General features: G+C 46.1%; 1 protein-coding gene across 1 annotated transcript; it reads left to right on the forward strand.

The window, feature by feature from the left end:
* The first annotated feature begins 1 nt into the window (after position 1).
* On the forward strand, positions 2–23,372 carry LOC120698965 (putative disease resistance RPP13-like protein 2). The gene is made up of 3 exons (XM_039982781.1): positions 2–1,937; positions 2,178–2,399; positions 20,810–23,372. The coding sequence occupies exons 1-3, from the start codon at positions 1,672–1,674 to the stop codon at positions 23,076–23,078; spliced, it is 2,757 nt and encodes a 918-aa protein (XP_039838715.1). The 5' UTR covers positions 2–1,671; the 3' UTR covers positions 23,079–23,372.
* The last annotated feature ends 4,426 nt before the right edge of the window (positions 23,373–27,798 follow it).

Genomic DNA, 27,798 nt, shown 5'->3' on the forward strand with positions numbered 1-27,798 from the left:
GCGGAAAAGCCGATAGGTCACCAGTCGGCTCTTCAGAAGCCGACAGGTACCTATTTTTGCTTTTTTTTGCTACTTATTTATGCGATTAACTATTAAAATAATATTATTTAAAAAAAATTCAGAGAGTAAGGGAAGCCTGTTGACGTTCTTCTATGGCCTTGTACCTCGACGAATGCATTCTTTCTAAAGTAAGTATTCGTGATCTTCTATAGTGGTGAGTCTCTTGGTTAAGTAAGTTTTATTCTTTATTTCCTTGCGGGATCATCATCCATCCCACGTGAGGGTTGGGTGTAGAGCTAATAGCCTGACAATCTTGATAGATCAGGAGTAAGCCGATGCGGGAAGTAAGTAAGTAGAGGTTGAACCTATCTTTTTCAGAACTCTAAGCCATAGGAATCCTCTCTATCCTCGCCAACTTATCTCTTGTTTGTCCTTGGACGAACCAGCTAGAAGGCTAGTACCTCTATTTCTCGTGGAAATATGATACCCTTGAATACTCATGGGTGAAGTGCTATAATAGTATCTTCGTACGCTTGCGGATTATTTTGTGAATGCTAAGAAATACAAACAAGCATTTTTGCCACCATTGTCGGGGATACAAACCTGGTAGCGACATTAAGAAATGTCAACAGTAAGTTTGTGGAGCCAAGTTTGGCTCGGCCGACCACCTGGTGGTCACCCTAGCTAGGTCGCCAACTGATCTTAGCCTTTGCTGACTAACTGTTATGACGGTTGTGGGTGCGACGGCCTTGTCCTAAGTCGGTTGCACCTGCTAGTGATTCCTTTGATCCATGTGAGCCTGAATTCTTGCCTTGGATCGTGGGGTTACTTGTAGCTTCATTTCTGCTCAATTTCAAGCATTGCATATTTTTCCAAGGCATGTTTGGTTTTGTCATTATTTTGGACAAGTATGCATGTAAGAAATGCAAACTCTCTAAATTTTCTGATTAAATTGACGCTTAAAAAAAGTCTGTTGCAAGCATCAACAGTCACCTCGTCTGCACTGCTGGTGATCGTCACGGCATCTTCATCTGCAAACCCTAAGTACGTGCGCCAAGATCTGATCCTTCATTTAATCACAAAATTCAAGTGTTTGGATGTCAACTAAATATAAAAATAACAGCATAAGTTGCAATTTGGGATCTAGACGAATCTATTGTGTATAATTAATGCATCATTAGCAGATGGTTATTGTAGCAATTAGCGAGCAAATTATGGATTAGTTAGTCTTAATAGATTCATCTCGTGATTAAGTCACGGCTTATAAAATCAGATTTGTAATAAGTTTATATTTAATACTTCTAATTGATGTTTAAACATGCAAACTTAAAAACCGAACCTGGCCTAAATCCTCCTCCTCGGTTGTTAACGAAGCATATAGAAGCCCAGCGGTGCACGCATGCTGTGTCAGACGGAAAGTACCGACAGGTAAACAACGAAACGCATCTGCTGTGCATTGCCGCTCCTTCACGCCTGATTAGCAGAGGAAGCCGATCCCTGAGCAGCCGCTCGAAGCGACCATTAAGTTTCAACGCACGCACGCCACCGGCTGCAAACAAATGTATTGCCTCCTTCCTGGAAGCCAGCCACATTTCTGTATACGTTGCTAGAGAAGAACACAGCCCGCGCGCCTAGCTATAGACCGAGGAAGAGAAGGATCGCGTCAGCAGGATGGCGGAGGCGATCATCGGCCCTTTGGTTGGGAGGCTGCAGGAGGTCGCCGTCGGCGAGGCCCGGGTGCTGGTCGGGGTGAACACTGACATCCACAGGCTCCGGGACAAGCTCATGTGGCTGCAGGCCTTCCTCCGCGAGGCCGACACCAGGCGCCGCTCCGTCTCTGACGAGATCACCAGGGTCTGGACGCAACTGACGCGGGACGCTGTCTTCGACGCCGAGGACGCCCTCGACCATTACCATCTCCGGGTGGACAAGTCCAGGTACCGGCAGGCGCAACCCACAAGTTATTTATTTGGTCATGAACCATATGCGTGTTGGTCCAACAAGTGTGGATAGACTTGGGAAAATAAGATGACCAAACACATCATCCTTAGTTACGTTTTGCCATGTAATTTCTCCACAATTATTTTGTATTATGAAACAGGTGCTTCTTCTGTTCTCCAAAAAGGTTTCCCTTGGTTTTTACTCTAATTTGTACTGTGCACATATATGTTTTGAAGGTACCCAAGGTGGGCTCGTCCTACTATGAGATGTGTGACAACATTCACAACACAAGTACGGATGAGACGCAGCCTGTCTAGAAAAATTAAGGCCATCAACATGAGGCTTGATGACATCATTGAAAACAAAGATAAATACAAGATGGAGTATGGGGATAAGAAGACAGATGTGACATGGAAACCTTCAATCTCGGCATCTATACCTTACACCCATAGAAAGTTGTGAGTATATATATAATTACCTTTTGCACTTAACTACATTTGTTAGAACAGTCCATTTCACTTGTTAAGTCTCCAATAAAATTTTGATTATGTGGTAACTACATCTTACTGTGGTGCTTGGATTGTGAGGATATGACTATATCCACTTGGATCCAAAACTGGAGAGGGGAAGCAGTGAACTAGGACAACTAAAAACCAGTTTGCATAAAGATAACCTAGTTAGTACATTCCATCTCACTAATGTTTCCACTCACCCACAGGCAAGTTTTTCAATATACAGCCCATCATACAAGAATTATAAATCTATAAAAAAGCACACAAAGCAAATATAAAATAGAAAATTGTCAAGACGTGAGTTAGAAAGATGCAAACTCACTGTAAGTGTCAAATACCCATACCACGGGAATCCCGACCAGAGGTATATCGGAGATCATCTATGCTAGAGCTCTTGTCAAGCAGTTGTGCCTCAACCCAGCTCGGACCATCAGGCTATCCGCATTGGGGGACGCTAAACCACGTTGCCTTCCGCTATCCAAGCGGACGTCCTCCCGTCCTCCAACTCCAGTGGACCTCCAGGCCGTCCGCGATGCCCCATGACGGCCCCACCTCACCTCCGCTCGGTGCCACGCGCGCCATCTGCAACCACCCGCCATCGCGGGTTTGTGCTGCTCCGCGGCGTTGCCATCACGAGGCCCGCCATCGAGGGAGGAGCCAGCCACGGAGGCAGAGCCGCCGGCGCGCGTGGACGTCATGGACGCGCATGCACGCCATGGACGTGCCCCTCCCGTGCAAGCTCCGCCGCCACTACTGCTGCACCACCATGGAGGAAGAGAGGAAGAGAGAGATGGGAGGGAGGCACCGGGCAAGAGAGAATGGAGCTGATGGAGATGCGGAGGAGGAAGGGCTGTGCCGCTGCGCATGCCGCTCCACCTCTGCTGCGCCGCCCCACACACGCCGCTCCGCCTCCGCCACGCTGCTCCATGCACGCCGCTCTGCCTCCACCCCATCACGCCACGCTGCGCGGCGCCGCTCCTACACGTGCCGCCCTCGCCATGCCGCATCGCGCCACCCTCCCACGCGCACTGCTCTGCCTCTGCCACGCTGTGCGGCGCTGCTCTACCGGGTGCACCACTCTGCGCCCACCACGCAGCATCGCACCGCCCTCTCGCACACGCCACTTTGCCTCCGCCATGCAGAGCGCGCCACTCCACCTCGCCACGCCTCTTGCAGAAGGGAGGGGGAGGGAGGAGGGGCACCGATGCTGGTGGGAGTAGGCAGAGGGGCGCTGGTGCGGCGAGCGAGTGACGGTGGCAGATGAGGTGGCTGCGTGTGGCGCCCGCGGCGCCGGAGGGCACAGGGACTCAGGGAGGTAGTGGCTTGCGATGAGGCCGGACTCCATGGTGGGGGGCGGAGACGTGGAGGAGGAAGGGGAGGGGCAGCACTTGTGGGAGATGGGAAAGAGAGGAGGGAGGACTGGAAGAGAGAGTGACTGGGAGGGAGGGGGAAAAAGTAAAACAAATATGACGTGTGGGCTCCAGCAGCTGTTAGTTGGTACAGAGGATGAGATATAAAAGATGACGTGTCAGACCTGGGACAGCAAGACTGCTCACGGGCATGGAATATTCTAGAGTAGGGAGTACTGCATAGGTACATTCTACCTCTAATTGTAACTACTCGTATAGTGGTAAAACTAGCCTACGTACATGGAAGCTACCCGATCCACTCGGAGTAGAACTCTAAATGTACTCGGCTAGGACTTTCCATGTAACCCTGCTCCCCCGGATTATATAAGGGCGGGCAGGGACTCCTCCAAAACATCGAACAACACCAGAGAGAATACAAACCACAACATAGGACGTAGGGTATTACGCTCCGGCGGCCCGAACCTGTCTAAATCTTTGTGTTCCTTGCACCATCGCGTTCTGATCTCGGCGAGTCCCTACTTATAACCACTCTCCTCGAGATACCCCTTGTAGAACCCAACGGTAAAACACCGACAGCTGGCGCCCACCATGGGGCCTCTTGCCAAAGATCAACAGAAGAATTTGATGGCATCCTTCGAATTCAGCTTCCCGGCGATCGACACCGGAACCACCTTCGTTTTCGGCTCGTGGGTCTGCATCGCCAACAGTTTAGGAGGTTTCTCAAGCCATCTGATCGACCCCGCGAGCACGGAAACACCCCAGCGAGAACAACTCAGCGAAATCACTTCCGCCGAGATCCTTCTTCCCGGAATCGCTAAGGAAATCGAGAGCCTGTCCTTATCGGACTCGATGCCAACTCGCTTTCCTTTCGGACTGAAGAATTCCGCCATGACATATTCGGCACTTTCCCGCCAATGGGACCGGACTGGGACTCGAACTCCTCCCCTGTTCGACTCTTACCCGGACTCGGACGATGACTTTGACCTCGACTCGGATTCACCTGATTGCCAAGGTCTGACCATCTTGGCTACGCCTCAAAGCCGAATCGTCTTCTGGAAGGACTCTGAATCCGTAGATGATGTCAACAACGCCCGACTAGTAGCTTGCCTACGGGATCTACCTTACCAGCCAGGCAAACCCCTTTCTCCAATCAGAGAAGAAGAAATCAGTGACACCGCTTTGGTCGACTACAGCACGACTCACTCGACCCCGGACAGACAGGTGTACATCTCGCTTCATGGAGAAGAGAGTGCACTTGGCTCCCAGGCAGATCGGTACGCCAATGAGAGTCTCGACCAAATTTCAGACGATGAGCTGTCAGTCAACGCTCCGCAGGACGAGTCCCAACAAGAAAAAGAAAACCGGCGACGATGCAACCGTCGACGTGCCACTCGCAGAAGGAACGCAACTGCTTGAGCTCAGCGCGCTCCAATTCAGCACGGACCGCGAAACTTGCGACAGGACTTGGATGAAGCAGACGACAATGCATTCGACAGTCCTTTGATCAACCTAACCGAGGCAGCTATATTAATGCAAGCTGTGCCGGACACTCCACAAATTCGTGAAATTCAGCATTTGACCAGAGATGCCTTGCGTCAGATGGGGAGACAGAACTCGGCTCCATCCGTTTCCCACAATAGCCAAACCCCTGCTAAACAGAAGGGCCACTAGGAAGCAAATCAAGGCGACAACCCACGTGGACAACCCCGGCCTAGGTATCAGGATGAAAGTTACCATGCTGGTCCTTCGAGAAGTCACAGCCACTACCCAAATGATGCACGGGACTTCATCAACACCAAACATCATGGTCGACTTGTTGATGAAACCGACCGTTTCCCGGCCTTCAGCCAGAACATAAATTACGCCGAGTATCCGACTAGTTTCAACCCAGTGAACATGCAGAACTTGAATAAGTACGATGGCAAATAGGATCCAAGACAATGGTTACGGATCTACTCGACCGCTATCGAAGTAGCAGGAGGCACAAATTCTACTAAAGTCATATATTTCCCGATGGCCATGGAATCCGCCCCCTTGACATGGCTCGAGAGCTTAAGACATGACTCGATCCACTCGTGGGAGGACTTAAAGAAGATCTTCATCGATAACTTCCAAGGCTCCATTCATAGCCCAGCCACTCGCCACGACTTGCGACTATGCAAACAGGAGCGAGGCGAAGCCCTGAGATCATACATAGAGATTCTTTGATACTCGAGCCACCATTGCAAACATAGCAGATGATGATGTGATCAACTGCTTTCACAATGGCCTCGCCGCACAACAACTGTACTGAGACTTTGGAAGAAACAGACCTCAATCGGTTGTAGCACTACGGGACATGATGCTCGCTTGGGCTGACCAAGAAGAACAAGAATGTGATCGCTTCCCCCGCCGCGAAGATAACATTCAGAAGCGCAACGGGGACCCGCGATTAGATAAAGGCCAGCGCAACTTCGACAAGAAGCGAAAGCCGAAGGATACAGTGGCTACAATGGAACGAGGACAAAAAGGCAAGAAAGGAAACCCACAAGACGATTTCCAGAAACTACTCGATAGACCTTGCCCTTTACATCCTAAAGGAAAGCACACAATCCCCGAATGCGTCAATCTTCGCAAGTCTCTCCAACAACGTCAATTGGAAGAAGACAAAAAGAAGAAAGATAAACAAGACGGCGAAGATGGCGATAAAGATGGAACCATGGGATTCCAACAACCCGCCAACAGGGTCAACATGATCTATGGTGGAGACTCTTCTTTCAACAGGAGAAACCAGAAACTAGTCTGGCATGAAATACTGAAGATGGAACCAGCAGTCCAGAAACCACTAAGGCACAGCGAAACACCCATAACCTTCTCAAGGGAAGATCAATGGACCAGCTTTTCAGAACCTGGAAAATTTCCACTCGTCCTGGACCCGGTGGTAGCCGGTTCCATTCTCACTCGGGTACTAATCGACGGAGGCAGTGGACTAAACCTCATCTTCATGAGTACAAATACCAAGATGGGACTCGATATATCTGACAAATTGAAACCAAGCAAGGAACCCTTCTACGGCATCGTCCCAGGGAACGCATCTTTCCCAGTCGGAACCGTGGTGCTCCCTGTCACCTACAATACACCAGGTAACTTCCGAACAGAACTCATCAAATTCGAGGTAGCAGACTTCGAGTCCTCATATCATGCCATACTCGGACGGCCAGCATTGGCCAAATTCATGGCAATCCCCCACTACGTCTACCTTCTGCTGAAGATGCTAGGAAAAACAGGAGTCCTCACTTTCCGCAGAGACCTTCAAAGATCCTTTGAATGTGAAAAGGAAGCTATAACCTATGCCTCCACAAATCGACTCCCAGATACAGCAGGAGAAGTACTGGTAGCAGCCCAACAGTACTCGACATTGGGATCAGAGATCCCTACAAAGAAGATAAGCCGCTCTGCCCCAAAGCCACCCGACAACATCGGAGTCAAGGCAATCCAGCTGCAAGAAGACGACCCGTCGAAAACAGCCTTGATAGGGACAGGGCTTTCTGACAAATAGGAAAGCGCGCTCGTCAATTTCCTAAGGCCCAACTGCGACGTATTTGCATGGAAACCAGCCGACATGCCCGGTGTCCCAAAGGAGTTGATCGAGCACTCCCTGAATGTCAACCCTACTGCTACTCCAAAAAAGCAGAGGCTTCGAAGATTCTCGGCAGAGAAAAGAGAAGCCATCAAGAAAGAACTCGCCAAGCTACTCGCGGCTGGATTCATCAAAGAAGTTTACCACCCCGAATGGCTGGCGAATCCAGTACTCGTTCTCAAAAAGAACAAGAACGAGTGGAGGATGTGCGTCGACTACACTGACCTCAACAAGCATTGCCCTAAGGATCCCTTCGGACTCCCTCGCATCGACCAAGTCATCGACTCGACGGCCGGATGCGTACTGCTATCCTTCCTAGACTGCTAGTCGGGCTATCATCAAATAGCTCTCAAGGGAGAGGACCAGATCAAAACGGCGTTCATCACTCCGTTTGGCGCATACGCTTAAAAGACCATGTCGTTTGGACTGAAGAACGCTGGAGCGACTTATCAGCGCGCCATACAGCTATGCTTCGCCAACCAGCTCCATCGCAACGTAGAAGCCTACGTCGATGATGTGGTCGTGAAAACAAAGGAATCCGACTCCTTTATCCCCGACCTAGAAGAAACCTTCAACAGTTTGCGAAGCTTTAGGTGGAAATTGAACCCGACCAAGTGCATTTTCAGTGTACCATCCAGAAAACTACTCGGCTTCATTGTCAGCCACAGAGGAATCGAAGCAAACCCGGAGAAAATTAACGCCATCCTAAACATGGAAGCTCGAGCATCCATCAAAGACGTCCAGAAGCTCACAGGATGCATGGCCGCTTTAAACAGATTCTTGTCAAGACTCGGAGAAAGAGGCCTTCCTTTCTTTAAGCTGCTCAAGAAACAAGACAAATTCAAATGGTCTCAAGAAGAAGCTGATGCTCTCGAAGATCTCAAACAGCACCTCCAGTCTCCTCCCACCCTCACGGCTCCATTGCCAGGAGAAGAACTGTTCCTCTATATGGCAGCCACAACACACGTCGTCAGCACGGCAATTGTGGTAGAATGCAAAGAAGAGGGTCACACCTACGGTGTCCAAAGACCAGTCTACTTCATAAGTGAAGTACTTTCTGAATCAAAGGTGCGATACCCACCGATCCAGAAACTACTCTATGCGATACTGATCACCTCAAGGAAGCTGCGACATTACTTCGACGAGTACAAGATATTAGTCATCACGGATTTCCCACTGGGAGAAATCTTACACAATCGAGACGCAGCTGGTCGCATCTCAAAGTGGGCAGTCGAACTCGGGGCACTCGAGCTGAAATTCACACCAAGAACAGCAATCAAGTCCCAAGCTCTAGTCGACTTCCTGGCTGAATGGAGAGAAAACCAAGTACCTATCCCACCATCCATATCAGATCACTAGACCATGTACTCCGACGGCTCACTGAAATTGGGTGGAGGAGGAGCAGGCGTACTCTTCATCTCTCCAAAAGGCGAGAAACTCAAATATGTCTTCCAAATTCTCTTCGAAATATCCAACAATGAAGCAGAATATGAAGCTCTCCTACACGGCCTCCGACTGGCCATCTCACTCGGCATCAAGCGACTACTCGTCTACGGGGACTCCCTCCTTGTGGTCCAACAAGTAAACAAGAAATGGGACATCAACAAAGAGACCATGGACACCTACGTTGCAGAGATCAGGAAACTTGAAAACAAGTTTTCGGGATTAGAAATCCACCACGTTGTCCACGACAACAATGTGACCGCAGACGTCCTCTCAAAACTTGGCTCCGGCCGAGCGGAAGCCCCTCCAGGAATCTTTGTCCATGAGCTTCATCACCCCTCAATCAATATTTCCACGCCAATGGAAGTCGACCCGGCTCCCCAAGAAAGCAGTCGAGAGGTAATGATGATCGAAGCTGATTGGCGCACTACGTTCATCGACTACATCAAGGACAAAGTACTCCCACCGGGAATCAAAAAAGACGACGCAGAAGCAGTACGCATCATGCGTCGCAGCAAGAATTATGTCCTAGTCAACAACAAACTCTACAAGCGAGGCGCAGGATCAGGAATCCTAATGAAGTGCGTCACAACAGAAGAAGGAAAAGGAATCCTACAGGAAGCTCATGAAGGCACATGCGGAAACCACGCGGCTTCACGCACACTGGTCGGCAAAGTCTTCATATCAGGATTTTATTGGCCTACAGCATTATCAGACGCAGAACTACTCGTCAAACGATGCCCAGGATGCCAGTACTTCGCCAAATGAAGTCACTTGCCTGTTCACAACTTGATAACCATACCTCCATCGTGGCCGTTCGCTTGCTGGAGCCTTGCCATGATAGGACCACTCCCAACAGCGCCAGGAGGCTTCACATACATCCTAGTGGCATTCGACAAGTTTACCAAATGGATCGAAGTCAAACCAATCAAGAAGATCTCATCAGATCGTGCAGTCGAGTTTATCAGTGAAATACTCCACAGATTTGGTTTCCCCAATACAATCATAACCGATCTTGGATCAAACTTCACTTCGCAAGAATTCTAGGATTACTGCGAGAACTCCGGCATTGACGTCAAATATGTATCAGTCACACACCCAAGAGCCAACGGCCAGGTGGAACGCATCAACGGACTGATAATTGATGGCTTAAAGAAAAGGATCTTAGATTCTACAAGCAAAAAGGGAGGCAAATGGCTAGCTGAACTACCATTGGTAATCTGGGGGCTACGCACCCAACCTAGCATGGCCACCGGTCAAACACCTTTCTTCCTAGTATACGGCTCCGAAGCAATACTGCCGACAGACATCATGTGGAAGTCACCTCGTCTAGAGATGTATGACTCAGCAGAAGCCGATGGAAGCCGTCAACTGGAACTGGACTCACTCGATGAGATGAGATGCAACGCATTGCTACGATCAACTCGATATCTCCAAAACATGCGAAGATATCACGATCGAAACATCCAGAGAAGATCTTTCAATGTAGGAGACATGGTCCTCCGCAGAATTCAAGATGAAACGGGTCTGCACAAACTCAACTCAAGATGGGGAGGACCTTTCATCGTCACTAAAATCACAGGACCTGGATCCTAACGACTAACCTACGCGGACGGACCAGAAGTCCCCAACTCATGGAACATCGAGCATCTCAGGAAGTTCTACCCATAAGCTGTCAGAGAATACCTCCAGGATTTCAATCTTCAATAAAGAAACATGATCATTCGGAGTTCAATTCAAGCACCCAAGACAGCTTCATGAGTCGATACTCCATCGGCTACCTCGAATACCAACCTTTCTTTGTTCACTCAAAGTCAAAGGCACGGCGAATTGAGTAGTCGGGGCTAAGGGCCATGAGCCTTGCGGCCCTAGATACAAGATCTCCACCTTCTTCAGGAGTCGTTACTCCATCGGCTACCTCAAATACCAATCTTTCTTTGTTCACTCAAAGTCAAAGGCACGACGAATCGAGTAGTCAGGGCTAAGGGTCATGAGCCTTGCGGCCCTAGAGACAAGCTCTCTACCTTCTTCAGGAGTCAATACTCCTTCGACTACTTCGAATACCAACCTTTCTTTGTTCACTCAAAGTCAAAGGCAGGGAAAATCGAGTAGTGGGGGCTAAGGGCCATGAGCCTTGCGGCCCTAGAGACAAGCTCTCTACCTTCTTCAGGAGTCGATACTCCTTCGACTACCTTGAATACCAACCTTTCTTTGTTCACTCAAAGTCAAAGGCACGGCGAATCGAGTAGTCGGGGATAAGGGCCATGAGCCTTGCGGCCCTAGAGACAAGCTCTCTACTTTCTTTAGGAGTCGATACTCCTACGACTACCTCAAATACCAACCTTTCTTTGTTCACTCAAAGTCAAAGGCAAGGCAAATCGAGTAGTCAGGGCTAAGGGCCATGAGCCTTGCGGCCCTAGAGACAAGCTCCATACCTTCTTCAGGAGTCGATACTCCATCGACTACCTCGAATACTAACTTTTCTTTGTTCACTCAAAGTCAAAGGCACGGCGAATCGAGTAGTCGGGGCTAAGGGACATGTGCCTTGCGGCCCTAGAGATAAGTTCTCAACAACCACCAGGAGTCATGACTCCACAAAATTCTCTCGTCCATGTGACGACAACTTAATCGACTACTGTGGTACTCGAACTCCGGACAGGACAAGTTCCCTATTTTTTCTCTCGACCATGAGAAGACTTGTTCGACTACTACGGTACACGAACTCCGGATGGGACACGCTCCCTATTTTTTCTCGACCATGAGAAGACTTGTTCGACTACTACGGTACTCAAACCCCGGATGGGACCAGTTCCATATTTTTTTCTCAACCATGAGAAGACTTGTTCGACTACTACCGTACTCGAACTCCGGATTGGACACGCTCCCTATCTTTCTCGTCCATAAGACGACTTACTCGACTACAGCAGTACTCGATTTCGGATGGGACATGCTCACTATCTCCCAAGAGGATTTTCACATCCATGAGCTGACAACTATCGACTACTACGGTACTCGATCTGAAAAGAGACAACATCTCAAGAAGGGATACTCATCCACAAGATAGTCAATACGAAAGTTCTCTCAAAAAGAACTTGTCAATTCATTGACCAAAAAGTCATATTCACATGCAAAAAGAAGATACAATATACCCTACTTATCTATTAACTTTACAATCTGGTCGGCCACAGGCTCCGCCTCCTCTACAAACTTGAAAAATTGGTCATGATCACAAGTCGAACACATGCCATCGCCAAGAACACCTATCTTGGCCCAAGGCCCGTACGATTTGACAAGACCAAGGGCCTGTGCTACACAATTCCTAGAGGTTCCTACCAAGTACTCGGCAAATTTCTGAGGAACCACCCGCAGCCGGTCCGCCAAGCTGCCTTCAGACTCCTCTGAGGAACCTATGGACTCGACCACAATCTGAGCCGCCACCTGAAGCTCTCGCAACTCCTTCTGGTACTCTTCAGCACCGTCTGCAGTCACAACAAAAAGGATGTAAGCATCAGTATAATCAAAAAGGAAAGCCTCAGAACTCAGATCAAGAGGTCACCTCGATTCTTCTAGATCACCTCCTTCAGCATCACAACTCTCTGCTCGAGCATGGCTTTGTCTTTCTTCAAAGCAGCATTCTCCGCCTCTAGCAGAGCGATCTTCTAACGACCCGCCTCAGTCGCCTTCAGCCTCTGAGACTTCAAATATGACCGATTGGCCATTTGCTGCAACAACGCAGTCAATATACAGATAAACACCACAAAAGGAAAAAGTACCCGACAATAGTACTTACCAGAGAGAACTTGGTGAATTCTTGAACAACGGCCTGGAACTTCTTCATGTTTCCAGCTATCAACTACGGATCATCCTCAAGCTGCTCGCCATGATAACTTTCAAAAGGAGGAGGGGATGCCCTAATCTCCTCCAACAAACTATCACTCGACTCCTCCACCTCAGCATTGGGCGAGGCACCTGCTGCCTTACCCGCATGAAGAAGTCGAGCAACAGAAAGAACCTTTGAACCATTGTAAGGAGGAACGATGGGCTCACCAACTGGAATCTCCTCCGGAGACTGCGACCCCGCCCCGCCAGCCCTCCTCGAAGACTCCGCCACATCAGAAGGAGCAGCTGCAGCAGGAGCCCTCTCCTCAACGACTCGCCTATGCTTAGGCACAAGACCAGGGGCTGAAATCAGACAAAGATGTCAGGCAGCAAAAACCAAAAGCGAGACAAAAACCATCCGACTGGTTACCTGACATCGTCACTGGCTCTCCACTTCCGCACAGTTGTCCTCGGCTTCTTGGGACAACTAATGCCGGCTTCGGGTCCCGGACTCTCCTCACGAGCCAAAAGCTCGACTCTTCCCGTCTTACCCTTCATCAAGTCAGCAAGGGTAGCACGATCATCGGAGTTAGAACTTGACAGAGCCTTCGAAACAGTCGGATCCAAATCCGGTCGATAATCATGAGGCCGCAAATGAGCGCTAGGCATCATATGGCTCGGCCGATGAACCTCTGGCAACGGAGGATCACTCCGATAGACCAGCAAATCATCCTACAAAAGACCGAGCATCAGCTAAAGCACAAAGAATAATTTAGAAAAAGCACTCGACGACAGAGAACCCTACCTGCTTCGGAGGATTACTCACACGAAATAAATCTGGAAGCTCAGGCATGGAAGTAACTCCCTCAAAGAGATTATAAAGAAGTACCATAGCCTCATCACGACCGGTTTTCTTCAAAGAAAACCGAGAGGGATTGCGCAATCCCGTATACTCGAAACCAGGATGACTGCGACACTGCAAGGGCTGAATCTGCCTCCTAAGCCAGGACGAGACAACCATAGCCCCAGTCACCCCCTCCCTCCGCAGCCTAGCAATCCGCTTCAGAATCTCTCCCACCTGATCAGCATTACCAGCAGGCACACACCACTCGTGACGCGGCTTCGGTGGTCCAGGAGTCCTCTCTGGAAGAGAAGGAGCATGGTTATCGATATAAAACCACTCCGCTTTCCAATCCCCAATCTGACGGCGCAGAAAATACAGAATGTACTTCTCCGCCATGCCAGAACGGAATTGGAGATCAGCACCCCCCACCCTGGCAATACTCCTAAAATTGGGGCACGGATTCAAGGAAAAGAGACTTTTGAAGAGATCAAAATGGGGATAATCCCAAGAAACGCCTCACATAGCTGAACAAAAATAGCTATATGAACAAAAATAGTTAAATGATGAAGCCGAATCCCCCAGAAGAAAAGAAGACCCCGCAAAAAGTCGCAAGCGGGAAGGGCAAGGCCACGCTCAACAAAGGCTTTGAAAAGAACAATTTCAGAAGTTCTTTCAAATGGCCTCCCATGACCCTCGGCCGGCTGCCACTAGATCAAAGCTCTGGATTGCAAAAGATGCCGACTAACAAGAGACGAGATCGTAGCTTTAGACAACTTACTCTTTTTCCACCCATCAGCCATAGTCACCTCCTTCTCGGACATTTGGCGCTTGGACTTCTTTGGCGCCATCCGGAAGGTCACTAGCCTCTTCTCACGCATATGCTCGGGGGCTGGGAAATCAAGGGAAGACAGAAGGTTGGGGAGATGGTCAGAGATAAGAGCAGATGAAAACTCAGGCCGGATCACCACCGATTAAATAATCAGAACAATGGCATTCCCAAAAATACAAGGAAAACCAAAGGTCACAAAGAACGCCTCAGTTTGGGAACCTTAACCCTAAATCGAGGGATTTCAAGTCAAGGCTCGGGGGCTGTGAGACATGCGTCATAAATGGCAAACTTTTTTCAAGAACACCCTGAAGACGAAATTCATCCTCAGCCTGACCCTTCAGCTCAACCTTAGGCTCGGGGGCTACTCCATATGGAGCGCGAGTACATCGCGCGCCATATCAGAAGATGAAATTCGGGGCTAGAGCACCTCATAGCCTCGACACAGCCAGAGAAGTACTCGGAAGACTACTCGAGACGCCCAATGGACTTCAAGCTCAAGCAATGGATTCTAGAAGCACTCGAAAGCGCTCGATGGACATCTTCAGGAGTACTCAACGCCTGTGGGACTCGACTAAGAAAAGCTCGGGGACTTGTCAGACCCAGGACAGCAGGACTACTCACGGGCATGGAATATTCTAGAGTAGGGAGTACTGCATAGGTACATCCTACCTCTAATTGTAACTACTCGTATAGTGGTAAAACTAGCCTACGTACATGGAAGCTACCCGATCCACTCGGAGTAAGACTCTAAACGTACTCGGCTAGGACTTTTCATGTAACCCTGCTCCCCCGGATTATATAAGGGCGGGCAGGGACCCCTCCAAAACATCGAACAACACCAGAGGGAATACAAACCACCACACAGGACATAGGGTATTACGCACTGGTGGCCCGAACCTATCTAAATCCTTGTGTTCCTTGCACCATCGCGTTCTGATCTCGGCGAGTCCCTACACATAACCACTCTCTTCGGGATACCCCTTGGAGAACCCGACGGTAAAGCACCGACATGATGGGTGTGGAATAAATTAGTATAGAGGAGAGAATCTTGATGATTAGTATAGAATATTTTTTTAGATGACGAAAATAGAGTATGATGAGTGCGGAAAACCTTAAGACCTTATTCGACTAATAGTGCCCTAGTCGGGACATCCGGCTGACCCTAGACACCTTACGCCTGCCTCGTGCCCACATGAGGGTCCAAGAGCACTCAAGTATGCAGTGGCAGAGCTCGTCCGAAATTTTAGCCGGGGTAGACCTCACCTTTGGTCTTGCATCACGATCGTCAATGCCATGTCGCTGCATCGCCACCGCTGCCACTAACGCTGCATCATCCTTTGTTTCCATCAGATCAAAGCTTTGAAATCCCCACCCTAACAATTGGTTTACTCTCATATCTGCTTTATCAAACTTATCCTAGGCATTACTATCAACAGTCAACCTAAAATTGCTTACTCTTCCTCAATTCCACAGTTTGCCATTTTCTCCCACACTGAGCAAAAGGGTCTGGTCAGTATTCCACCAAAATCAATCTATACTTGTTTCCATTGACATTTCAACGAACACTTGAGAGGCACACTACTGCAGCAGAACAAGAGGGCTCATACCTTCTGAAATGTTTTTGGCTCAGTGAAGATGATGGTGAAGCGGATAGACAAGTTGCACTACCCTTTCAACAGCCTGGTGCCGGGTAGGGGCGGACAACGGCCAACGGCTGACATCGAGCAGCAGTGGGGGATTGGGCGACGTCATGCCTCGTCTAGTGGATGGGCGTGTCAAGTAGAGCTGGCCTTTAACGGTTCGTCCAATTCGACCTATTGAAAAATGTAAATAAGACTAAACAGACAAATTAGGCAATTAGCCCATATAGCCACGTAACCGATGGAGGTGACCTCAGACTCCATGATCTTCTCAGACGCCATGATCTTCTCCAAGATCTCTCACTGATGAAGAAAGAGGGGGGGTTACTCCTTGGGTAGGCTGGGCTGCCCCAACCTACTGTATGGGGTGCTCTGCCTCTGCAAGTATGTACAATCCCTCTCTGGCCAACACCGTATTACTGATGGGACGGCCACCACAGGAGCCATGCCAGTGGCACCTATTATACTGAGATAGCATCAGGCATCTCTGAGAGCCATGCTGTCTGAGCCCGCATGGAGGCGTGATAGGGAAGCGCCGACTTGGCATGCTACGTTCACACGCTGACGGGATAGGCAACAGTGAAGACAACACAAGATAACTGCAGTCCACCTCAACTGTGGCAACCGCAATGTGACACAGCCACAACGAGCTGGTGCCATGTGGGACCTCCTTTTGTGTAACTCCTCATCGGACAATATAAGGAGAGGTTTAGGCTTCTTTTACTCTCTCTCTCTAGACACTTTTTCTACTCTTTCCTCCAAGGAGTGTTCGTTTGTAGTCCTTGCACAAATACTTGAGCCTTTAGAGCTTGGGAACACGGTCTTTTAGTCCGATAGGTGAATTGTCTGAACCAATACAAATCTTGAGGCTTTGATTGCAAAGCCATCTATGTTGGACGTGCGATATAAATTTCGTAAGTCATTGGTATGAAGTATCAACAGTTGGTGCGCTAGGTTGGGGCTTTCGCGTGATTTTCGGTTCCAACAAGCTTTAGATGGCTTCCTTCACCAATTTTCGATTCCAACAAGCTTTAGATGGCTTCCTTCACCAACAACACCGATGAACTCACTTCAGGCGGCCACATCCATTTCAGGATCCTAGAGTTCATTATCGCCTTCACGGGAGAGCTGTGTCTCATCTCCACTTTGGCCCTGCTTGGGTGTTCAACTTTGAAAGCATGGACTTCCTTGCCGATGCCTCCGGCAACCTTGGGCTCTGCGACAAAACCCCACACCATTGGAGTCATAGGCTGTGTTTAGTTCCTTTGAAATTCACTGTAGCACCAGGGAAAAAACATTGTAGCACACTGTAGCACTTTTCGTTTGTTTGTGGTAGATATTGTCCTACCATGACCTAACTAGGCTCAAAAGATTCGTCTCGCAACGTACATCAAAACTATGCAATTAGTTTTTTTTATTTACCTACATTTAGTACTCCATGCATGGGTCATTTGCTACATTTAATGTTTCGATGTGATGGAGATGTGATGGAAAGTGATGTTTTTGTGGGGGTTTTTGGTGAATCTAAACGGGGCCATAGTAGTGAGTTGCCGCAGAGTCTGGCTTGGCCGCCAATATCAACATTGTACTACTAGAAACACTCCATCAGCACCGATTGAAAAGGACCTTCAGTACTTGTTTTCCATCTGGTACTACGAGACCGATACTAAAACATAAAAAGTACTAATGGGATCTTTTAGTACCGGGTGAAGATTCCACACGGTACCAAAGCGTTTTGCATAAAAAAATATACTAAATCCGAGAAGATGCCCACACACGCCTAAGTCACATGTCATGTGATTTTTAATTTTAACACGAAATGCGCGCGTGTACGGTGGCCAGGATTCGAACCCGGGACCACTTGCCTCACGCGTACCTCCTTATTACCTAAATAGCAGTAGTTGTGATTGAGAGGGATATATTTTTCTTATGAAGTAATATGTGGAGGACCCTTTAGTACTATGTGGTAACACTGCCCGGTACTAAAACGTCCACATTAGTACCGGGTGATGTTATCATCCGGTACAAATGTGGGAGGCCTCTTTAGTACCGTTAGTGTTACCATCCGGTACTAAAAGGTTTTTTTAGTACCAGGTGGTGTTTCGAACCAGTACTAAAGGCAGTTGTAGGCTTCCATCCACCTTAAAAATACCGGCAACAAGAAGATCTGGTACTAATGCTTGAGTGGACAGAGTGTTTTCTAGTAGTGCTGGCACCACCCTTACACACCACATCAGCACATATGTCGGGTCTAGCCTCGCGCTCGAGGCCTCCCAACGCGTATTCTAATGTCCTTGATAATGCATTCCCCAATTATATAGGAAGTATGGCTGGGCAGAATATCCAAACCCCGAACCCGAAAAACTCGAGCCCGAACTCGAAAAACCCGAGCCCAAAAAACATGAACGATAATTCGGGTTTTGACCCACAGTACCCGAAATTATTATGGATAATTCGGATTTCAAACCACAATACCCGAACAATAGCCCAACCCAAACATTTCAGTCGGCCCAGCCCACCAATCCTTCCCCATTCCCACTGCCACTCACCCTAGCCCCCTCCCGACACATTCCAGACCCAGCACCCCACGCACATGGCCTCTCTTTTCCAAGAATCCAGTAGCAGCAAGCCAACAACGCATGGCGCCATGGAGGCGCAGCAGCAAGCCAGCAATGCCCCGTCGGTCTCCGCATTGTCACCTCGCCTTCCCATCCACACCATGGAGGCACAGGAGCTCGTCGCGGTGGCGCGCCACTTCGCCGCCATGGCTCGAATCGTCGGTCCGGTCAGTCTGACTCCACACAACCACCACTACAACGCTCTCGGTGTCGGCCCTGCTCCTGCCGCGGGGCGCCCTGGCCGAGCTGCCGCCGCCGCTCGATAGTGTCTGCACGGCCCACACTCCTTGTTTTCGAAATCTTGTTGCTTTGGTTCTGTTGGCAGTCAGTTCATTGAAATCGGGCAGTTCGGGGTTACCCAAACTCGAATCCTAATTTTCGGGTACTCAAAATGTTGGGTTTTCATTATTTCAGGCAAATTCTAGGTAACAATTCTCAAAACCCAAAATTTCAAAAACCCGAAAAATCCGACCCGAAATTTTCGGGTTACCTAAATGCCCACCCATAGTAGGAAGGCTCCGTTGCGTGGAAGAGGGGTTCTGGCAACCCACGGTCAAAGCTACGTAACACTGTCCTGGAGGAACCTTCATGTGGTGGCTCGAGCTACGAAGCTAGGTACGCTAGGAGTGAGCACTGTGAATGCAATATGGTGGAATCATCGAGGGGTTCGTTAGTGACTCCGAAGGCACTCCCTGCGATGGCGGGAGCTGCTGGAGGCGCACGAGCAAGGGAGTCCTTGGGTTCTTACTCAGATCTAGCAAAGGGCAATATGGTCATTTTACATGGGCCAGTGGAATAAAGGAAAAAGAAAAGACGGAAAAGGTAACGGAACGGAGGGATATTTCGCTGGTATTGATATGTACCCGAACATTTTGATGGTAAATTTCTGAAATGGTGATCTTTCGGTGTCACAGATCCAATTTTGCCATCCACAAACCCCTTCGTGGAGCCTGGACACAGTCATTATATATGTGGGAATTGTTTGAGACACTAATTTAACTAGAATTTTCTTAAAGCCAAGAGAGAGATCCCTTTCCATGTAACTTAGAAGTTTCTTACCAAGCCGTCTTTGATGTCTGAAAACGTTCATTTTCATTCTACCTGGTGTAGGTAGTCCCATATACTTTGGCTCAAATGATGTTTGTGATGTACCCTGTATCCCAGCCATGGCACGATATCTTGTTTGACTGCATGTCTCAGTAGAAATGAGGGAGCATTTTTCAGCATTTAACTGCTGACCTGTGGCCTCACAGAAGATACTCAGGGCTAATTTAACCGCTCAAGCTTTCTTAGCATTATCTTTAACAAAGAGAAGGATGTCATCCGCATAGAGAAGATGAGAAATCCCATAAGCTCTTAGTGTCACCTTTACAGGAGTGATTAGATTCGCTGACACTTCATTTTCAGACACAAATCATCAGCCCCAAAAAGGAACAAATACAGAGATAATGGATCACCTTGTCGGCTGGAAGGAGTTCAAATGAACCCATTGAAGCAATCAGCATAGCAAACAGTGGTTATACATGTATTATGGTGCATCAATAAGTCGACCAATCAAGCAACGACGGGTTTATTACTCAAACCAATAAAAATAAAACTCGATCACGTGTTTTATAGACTCCCTAAGACTAGAGTTTCCATGACAACTTATATTCAACTCTCCAATAACCGGTCCACACTGTGACAAGCTTGGGTTATTCCTCAAATATTCAAAATAAGTTCTAATTTGGACTACATCATATTTCCCAAATAGGATATTTTCATCACTACAACACACTTTCCATTTGTAGTCAGCTTGTCGATTTCCGCTCTTTTGGAAAGCTTATAATAGGGCAACTAAAGTTGACTAGGTGAGTGTTGCCTTTAGCAATCTTTTTGTGTGGTAATTTTAATTGCTGTCCCATTCTAATTTACATCTTTTTATTCCTTTTTCATGTAAAACAGAGCAGTGCATTAATATATTATTTGTTCACAAAGATTCTTTAGCTGATTCTGTTGTTGATACAAAGTGGAAAAATTAAATGAAATTTTCATTTTTCAAGAAAAATGTATTTGTGGCCAATGGATAGGTCATATATTTTTGGGGCACTATGTAGTGAATATGATTGCCAGTTTACTCTTCAAATTAACTTACAGCGACTAATAGTATTTAATGTAAAATTATTCGATCTCAGGGATGATGTCCACGATTCAGATGTGGTGATAAATGTGGAGGAGCAAAAAAGTTTAGAGGATGCAATTCTAAGTGAACAAGAAGAGAGCAAAGAACACTATCCAGTCGTGATCACTATGTTTGGAGAAAGTGGTATTGGCAAGACAACTCTTATGAGACACATATACAATAAAATGGAAAAGAAGAAACAATTTGAAGCTCAAGCCATGGAGAGTTTTGCACCTTACTTAACTGCTACCAACATCCTACAACAAATTGTTCAACAGTTAACAGATGACGATACAAATTGCCCCAAAGAAATGGCCCGTAAAATGTTGGAAGATAGGTTGAGAAATAAGAAATACCTCCTCGTGATTGATGGTGAAGTTAGTGGAACTGAATGGAAGAACATTCTGACTAGCCTCCCAATTGGCATTAGGGGTAGTAGAGTAGTGCACATCACACAGGGTAAACCTGAAGAGCCACCAAGCACCTACCATCATGTCACCATTCAATTAAAGAAACTTAAAGAAGAGGCTGCCATGTCATTGTTTCGTAGGAGGTTACCTAAGGAGCTACAAGATAAAAACTTCAAAATATACCAGAAAGACATTTGCCAAATCACTCAAGGGTTGCCATTGGCAGTAGTTCTTTTATCAGGTCTTGTGCAAGCCAAGGAGTTCCCGAGTGAGTGGGTGAAGGTTTTTGAGTACCTTAAGGCTAAGAAATCAACGAGGCTTGAACCTATGCTGTCAGTTTGCTTTGATGATCTTCCACATGAGCTGAAATGTTGCTTCCTCTACTTTGCTGCATTGCCAACCAACACCACAATTGAGGCACGCAACTTGGTGTTTATGTGGGTTGCTGAGGGATTCCTAAGGTCAAAAGGAGGGAAGACAATGGAGAAGATTGGCTACACGTACCTAATTGAGTTGATAAATAGAAATCTTGTCAATCGAGTGAAAATGGATGACGATTCTAGTTTCGGGAGTATGTCAGTCACAATCCAAAACAAAGTCCACGACTTTTTGCAGATTGAAGCACATGAAGCAAGCTTCGTGGAGGTCCATAGTGGTGATGACATCCCCACATTAACTAGTGCTCGTCGCCTGTCTCTGCAAAACTACACTGACAAATATGCTGTCCTTGCAAATCCATTGCCAAAGCTAAGATCCATCTTTTCTCAGTATGAGCAAGAGCCTAAAGGTGATCTGGGGCGTAGGTCCAAAAGGAGGCCACTTATGTTCTATCTATCTCATGGAAAAGCTATCTCTAAGAAGAAGAAAGACATCAGATCTCACATAAAAGAACTATTCCATGGATCTGAGTTCCTTCGCGTCATCAATCTACAAGGCATTGAGATTGGTGAGACATTGACCAGTGCAATAGGCAATGTTGTGCACTTGCAGTACCTTGGCATCACATCCTGTTCATTGAAATACATCCCGCGGTCCATCGGAAGACTAACTAGCCTTCAAACATTGGATGTCAGGGAAACTAATGTCCGAAAACTCCCTAGGGCCTTTTGGATGATTAAGACGCTAAGGCATGTGCTTGGTTTTGTTCTCGAATTGCCCAAGCAAATTGGCAACTTGAAGCAACTACATACACTTGACTCCATAAATCTTGAAGTTTCAGTGCTGGCTTTGGATGGGACGCTAGGAGAGATGATCCACCTTGAGTTCTTGTCAATTTGGCACATCTCAGTTGTGAATGTGGCAGCTCTATCTGTTGCTCTGGAGAAGCTTGAGAGCCTTAGGACCCTTATCTTGCAAGGTGAAATTATTCCATTTAAAGTTTTCACCACCTTCTCCCTCCGACGTGTCAAGTTTCTTTTTCTAAGTGGGGATCTACTACATTCATCTGATTTAGATGGTAGGGAAGCCTTGTGCCTTCCTAATCTCATCATGCTTTCTCTGGAGAAAACATATGTCACACAGGAATTTATTAACAAGCTGTCAGAGCTGCCATTCCTTACCACCCTTGCATTATATCCGGGCTCGTACAAGGACAAGAAACTTTTATTTTCGTCATCCAGATTTCAGCGTCTGAAGAAGATCAAGGTTATTGATGTAGAAATATTGGAGAGGGTGGAATTTGAGCTGAGTGTGCTTCCTGAGCTCCAAGAACTTGAAATTCACTCCCACTACACTAGTTGTCATCATGACATTGACGTGAGTAATGGTAAAAAACATGCTAAAAAGACAAGGATCGTGGTTGACCTTAAGAAAGAAAATGCTTTATATGAAGAAAATGCCGATGTGTCTGAATGGTGGATGATTTTCTCTTGAGAAGGTAAAAATCGAACCCATCGGCAGTTGTACCATATGGATTAAGATATCACCATTTATAATGGGCTACATGCTTACCAGCCGCTTGTATGGCTGGGTTCTTTATACATATTATTAGACCAATATGGCCATTATGCATGGTATCCTATGTACTCCCCACTCTCTTAAATATGTTGTGTTTCACATATTGAATGGTTGTAATTTGTAAAATTTGTGTGACATAGTTGCTGTCTTGTTGTTCTATGTATAATGTAAATTATGTAATAATGTGCTCAAAGTTGTGATGCTAGTCATACACAAATCTGCAGAGTGAATGTTATTTGTAGAACTACATTGGTGCTTTAATTTTCATTGATTATGTCGAAGTAAAGGTAAATGATCAATTTGGTGGTTAACAACATCATTAGCAGTTGTGCATGATATATTAACACACCTGTCCAATGAACTACTATGCAATTATTTCATGAGATCAATATAACAATCCATTTGGATTTGGTAAAGACTACTTTAAATCAGGCGTATTTTTGGTCGTCCGCATGGCAGCCTCCAACCACAACCCACCAATTCCACCTGTTAGCCTCTCTCCCATCCCTCATCTCCATCCCTCCTCACCTCTTTCTCTCTCCCCATCCTTCCTCACCTCCCTACAGATCTTCCCCCGCCGCCTCGCCATCTCCAGCACCGCCCCTCCCCAACCCCGTCGTGCCTTCTCCAGTGCGCGCTCTCCTCATCGCGCGCCCCCTCCCTCCCGGCGGTGCTGCGCGGAGCTGCGGCAGCAGCGGCGCTGCACGCAGCCGCACCGGCACGCGGCGCGGACCCATCGCGCGCCCCTCCTCGAGCGCCCCCTCCCCTCCTTGCGGTGCTGCGCGAAGCCGTGGCAGCGGCATGTGGCGCAGCTGCACCGGCGTGCAGTGCGACCCCGTCGCGCCCATTCTCGTCGCGCGCCCATCCCTCCCTGTGGCGTTGCGGGGCTACAGCGGTGGCGGCACTGCACGGAGCCGCGACGTGCGACACGAGCAACCATGGTGGCCCTCGGGAGCGGTGGCAGGGTGCAGGGAGAAGCAATGTTCTCCTAATATCCTTCCCATTTCTTCTCTAGATCCATCCCTCATTGTGATGTTTCTCTTCATTTTTTTCGGCATGCAGATCCATGGAACCTACTGCCTCATCCATGCTCTAGGCGCCGCCGCCGTGAACCTTCTGCGAGAGGGTAAAGGGGTTCGGGACTGATTAGGCAATTATATTGTACTTTATTGACAGTAATATTGTACTTTATTTGTAATTTTACTTGTCCATTTAGGCAATAATACTGTACTCCCCCCTAACATTTTTGCCTAACATTTCCTAGTTGATGCCTGCAAGCTATCAGATATGCATTTCTGCTCGGTGCTATGATTTTCATGGGTCATGAACAATATGTAATTGGGGGTTGGTCTAGTGCATAATGTAGGCAATTTAGTGCATATCTATTGAGCATTTTTGTCAAATTTAGAAGCATTTTACTATATTATATTTTGTAGGTAAGATTTTGCTTGTTGTGAGAACCAGGACCTTCCGCTATGCACTCTTCTGACCTGCAATGCTGCAGCCATGGAGGTTTCGCTCTTCACTTTCAGTAATTCCCAAATGGTTTGAGTTTAAGACATCCCCATAAATTACTTGTGATGAAATGGTTCTGTCTGTATTTTAGGCTTTGCCCATGTTCCTTGATAGCTTGGTGACTTCTTGGGGTGCGATTTTGATCTCAGTGACACTGAGGTGAATCATCCAAATTTTGCTTACCGATGCTCTGCCTCAAGTCTCAAATTTGGTGTCATATGCTAATATTTTGGTATGAGCACATCTTACCACAGTCCATCTGCTCACATAGTCACATTATGCGCTGGCTATTGGTGCTTATGAAATGTTTAATTCATATCATTTAGAATTCCTATTGAACATTAATCAAATTCTTATGGTGTGTTACTTATGATATTAAACAAGCATTGCAAATGCTGGTGATTGGTTGAACGCATGGAATTCCTAACCATATCGTTATGTTAAGCAATACTTTTTGTTGTATATGGGCAATAATCTGATCCTAGATAGGCAATAATCTTCTATTAAATAGGTAAAGTGCTATCTTAATTATGTAAAAACACTATCAAGTAAGAGTTGCTAGCTGTTACTTGTTAAGCAAAGTACTATCTCAGTTAGGACCAAAGATTTTGTTTCATTGTACTTTCCTTCATATTTTTTACATTCTCTCTTATTAGAGTGCGTCAAATCTTGCATGTGCATCATCCTATATGGTTCCCACCAATGTTTTTGGCATGTCATATGTGCATTTAAAATAATATGACTACTTCATAGTGTGATTAGTATAAAGTGTAATCTACATATCTCCTCTGCTTATTTGGTTTTCACCCTTTTACACAATGTTTCAGAGTAGCATTTTTGTTCATTGTCATGCATGAGCAAATATGATAATTAGAAGTATTATTCTCATTTAGAAATAATGTTATTCTTTGTTAGCAAAGTACTATTCTGAGCTAACAAACTCCTATATTCTTAGATAGGCAAAGTAGTGTTATTAGTCTGGCAAAATACTATTGTTAGTCAGGCAAATCATTGTTCTTCAGTTCATTTTAGTAGGCTAAGTTATTCCTGGATATAGCAGCAAATTGCCTCCTGCATTGTTTAGGCTATCATAACCTTGTTTCTTATGTATATGATTTTGATACACTAGCAAATTGACTCAATTCATATTAATTTTTGTACAACAGATATTATTTAGAGGGACTAATCATGTGGATCTATCCAGAGGATTTACTTGTATCAGGACTTCACTTTAGCTAAGGGTCCCACCTCCTTGCTATGTCCTTATTGTTCTATTTGTTGCCATGGTGAGCCCACATATTCCATCTTGTAGTCAACATATGCTAAATCAACTAGCAAATTATTCATTTTAGTTTATAATGTTCATCATACTAGAGGTGAACTTGGAGGGCCCCTAAGACCGCAAGAAGTGCATGCCCATTTTGAAATTAGGCGTAACTCCATAAGCATGATTTTTAGTTAGGTAGTAATTTAAATAACTGAAATGTTTCATTTGCCTAGATAAAAATAATATTTTCTTTTACTTAGGCATTGTATCTATGATATCATGAAGAAAAGAAAGGATGCACACACGTTATGAGTGCATGTTTTTTCTATGCTCTATTTTTCTTATACTTCTTGAAATATTCATTTATAGGTTTTTAAAAAGTTGCTCATTGTCATTTGCATTTTTGCATTATAGAGTTGGATAGCTAGACCACGAGCATGATGAACTAGAGTTGACAATTGATGTTGATGCAAATGGTGTGTACAAAGGCAACCAACCTTGCATGTAAAAGGTTGGGGTTAAGAATTATTTGATTTGCATACATGAATGCCTTTTGTGTCATCGAGGTAGGCAATTTTTGGTATAAACTTCTAAGCATTTTAAGTTGGATTTAGTTATGTCTTTGTTCAGTATGATAGAAGCTATTTTTTCCTACAAAAATATGACTTCAAATATAGGTAAATGTATTTATTGGCTGGTTATTTACTGTATTGATGGTGCTTACTGTGTTATTCCTTATCATCTGTTGCTTGGAAGTCATTTGAAAAAAAAAACGAGAAAGCAAGTATTGTTAGGTGGTTTTCAATTCCATAACAACTTGATTTCTTTTACATCTATTTTAAATTGATATTGTTGCATGTTCATTTATTCATAATATGTGTTCTGGTTATAGCAATTCTTCAAATTTTGGGTGAGTTTTTGCTCTTTTAGTTCAACTAATCAATTTCGGAAGCAAAAATTCATTTTTAGTCTAGCATTTTCTTATTCTAGTGGAGCATTTTTATTCTAATTATCAATCCTCTTTTATTTTGTATTGATTCAATTCTTTTTGTTTGGTGCTTTTGTGCATAGGTGAAATAGCAGGCTCACACAAATCTTGATGATGGAGCCGTTCCATTTTTTTCAATTTGGTGATAGAGGATGATGCCCGAGATCTTTTTTATTTTTTTCAATTTGGTGATAGAGGATGATGCCCGAGATCTTTTTTTTGTGAATGTTTAGAATTTGGATGGCCAAAAATACCTTTGTATATGTTCAAATTTGCCTGCAGCTTTTCAAAGCTTAGCTTGCCGTGTCCCCAAAAGTTAATTTTTATTATAATTGTTGAGTTAAATTACTATTATTAAGAAGATAGAATCATTCGGAAGTAGGCAAAACAGGAGGCAACGATCGTGCACGCCTGGTTCCAGCAGGGACTCCAGACAGGTGCCAGCTGTTTTTCTTTTGTCAGAAAAGGAAAGATAGCCCGTGAACATTTTCTCCTTTCCAATAATGGAGCAGCCATAAGGTAGGCCAATATTACGGCCTGCCGTAAGTTAGCAACATCCTTTGGATTTTCCATTATCTCTCACTCTCATTACATTCAACATGTTGTCATGCACTCCTCAATTAAAAACACTGGTCAGAACTGGTCAGTTTGGTGACATTAGAAAGAAGACGCCAACTACAAAAACAAAATGGTGATACATTCTTCATATTATCTGCATTGTAGATGCCCTCCCTTATATTCATCACCAATGAACAACACTGGTTGTTGTTGGCGCTGTATTACGACATATTTTTACCTACATTTTTCTTCACTACAAGAAATTTGTTGATCTATGATGATTTTTTCATGACATTTTAAAAAAACAT

This window comes from Panicum virgatum, chromosome 3K (genome assembly GCF_016808335.1).
Source record: "Panicum virgatum strain AP13 chromosome 3K, P.virgatum_v5, whole genome shotgun sequence".
NCBI classification, from domain to species: Eukaryota; Viridiplantae; Streptophyta; class Magnoliopsida; order Poales; family Poaceae; genus Panicum; species Panicum virgatum.

Coding starts and splice junctions, on each gene's coding strand:
- LOC120698965 (XM_039982781.1), top strand. CDS start 1,672: ATGGCGGAGGCGATCATCGGCCCTTTGGTTGGGAGGCTGCAGGAGGTC. Junction 1,938..2,177: donor CTCCGGGTGGACAAGTCCAG/GTACCGGCAGGC, acceptor TATGTTTTGAAG/GTACCCAAGGTGGGCTCGTC. Junction 2,400..20,809: donor CCTTACACCCATAGAAAGTT/GTGAGTATATAT, acceptor ATTCGATCTCAG/GGATGATGTCCACGATTCAG.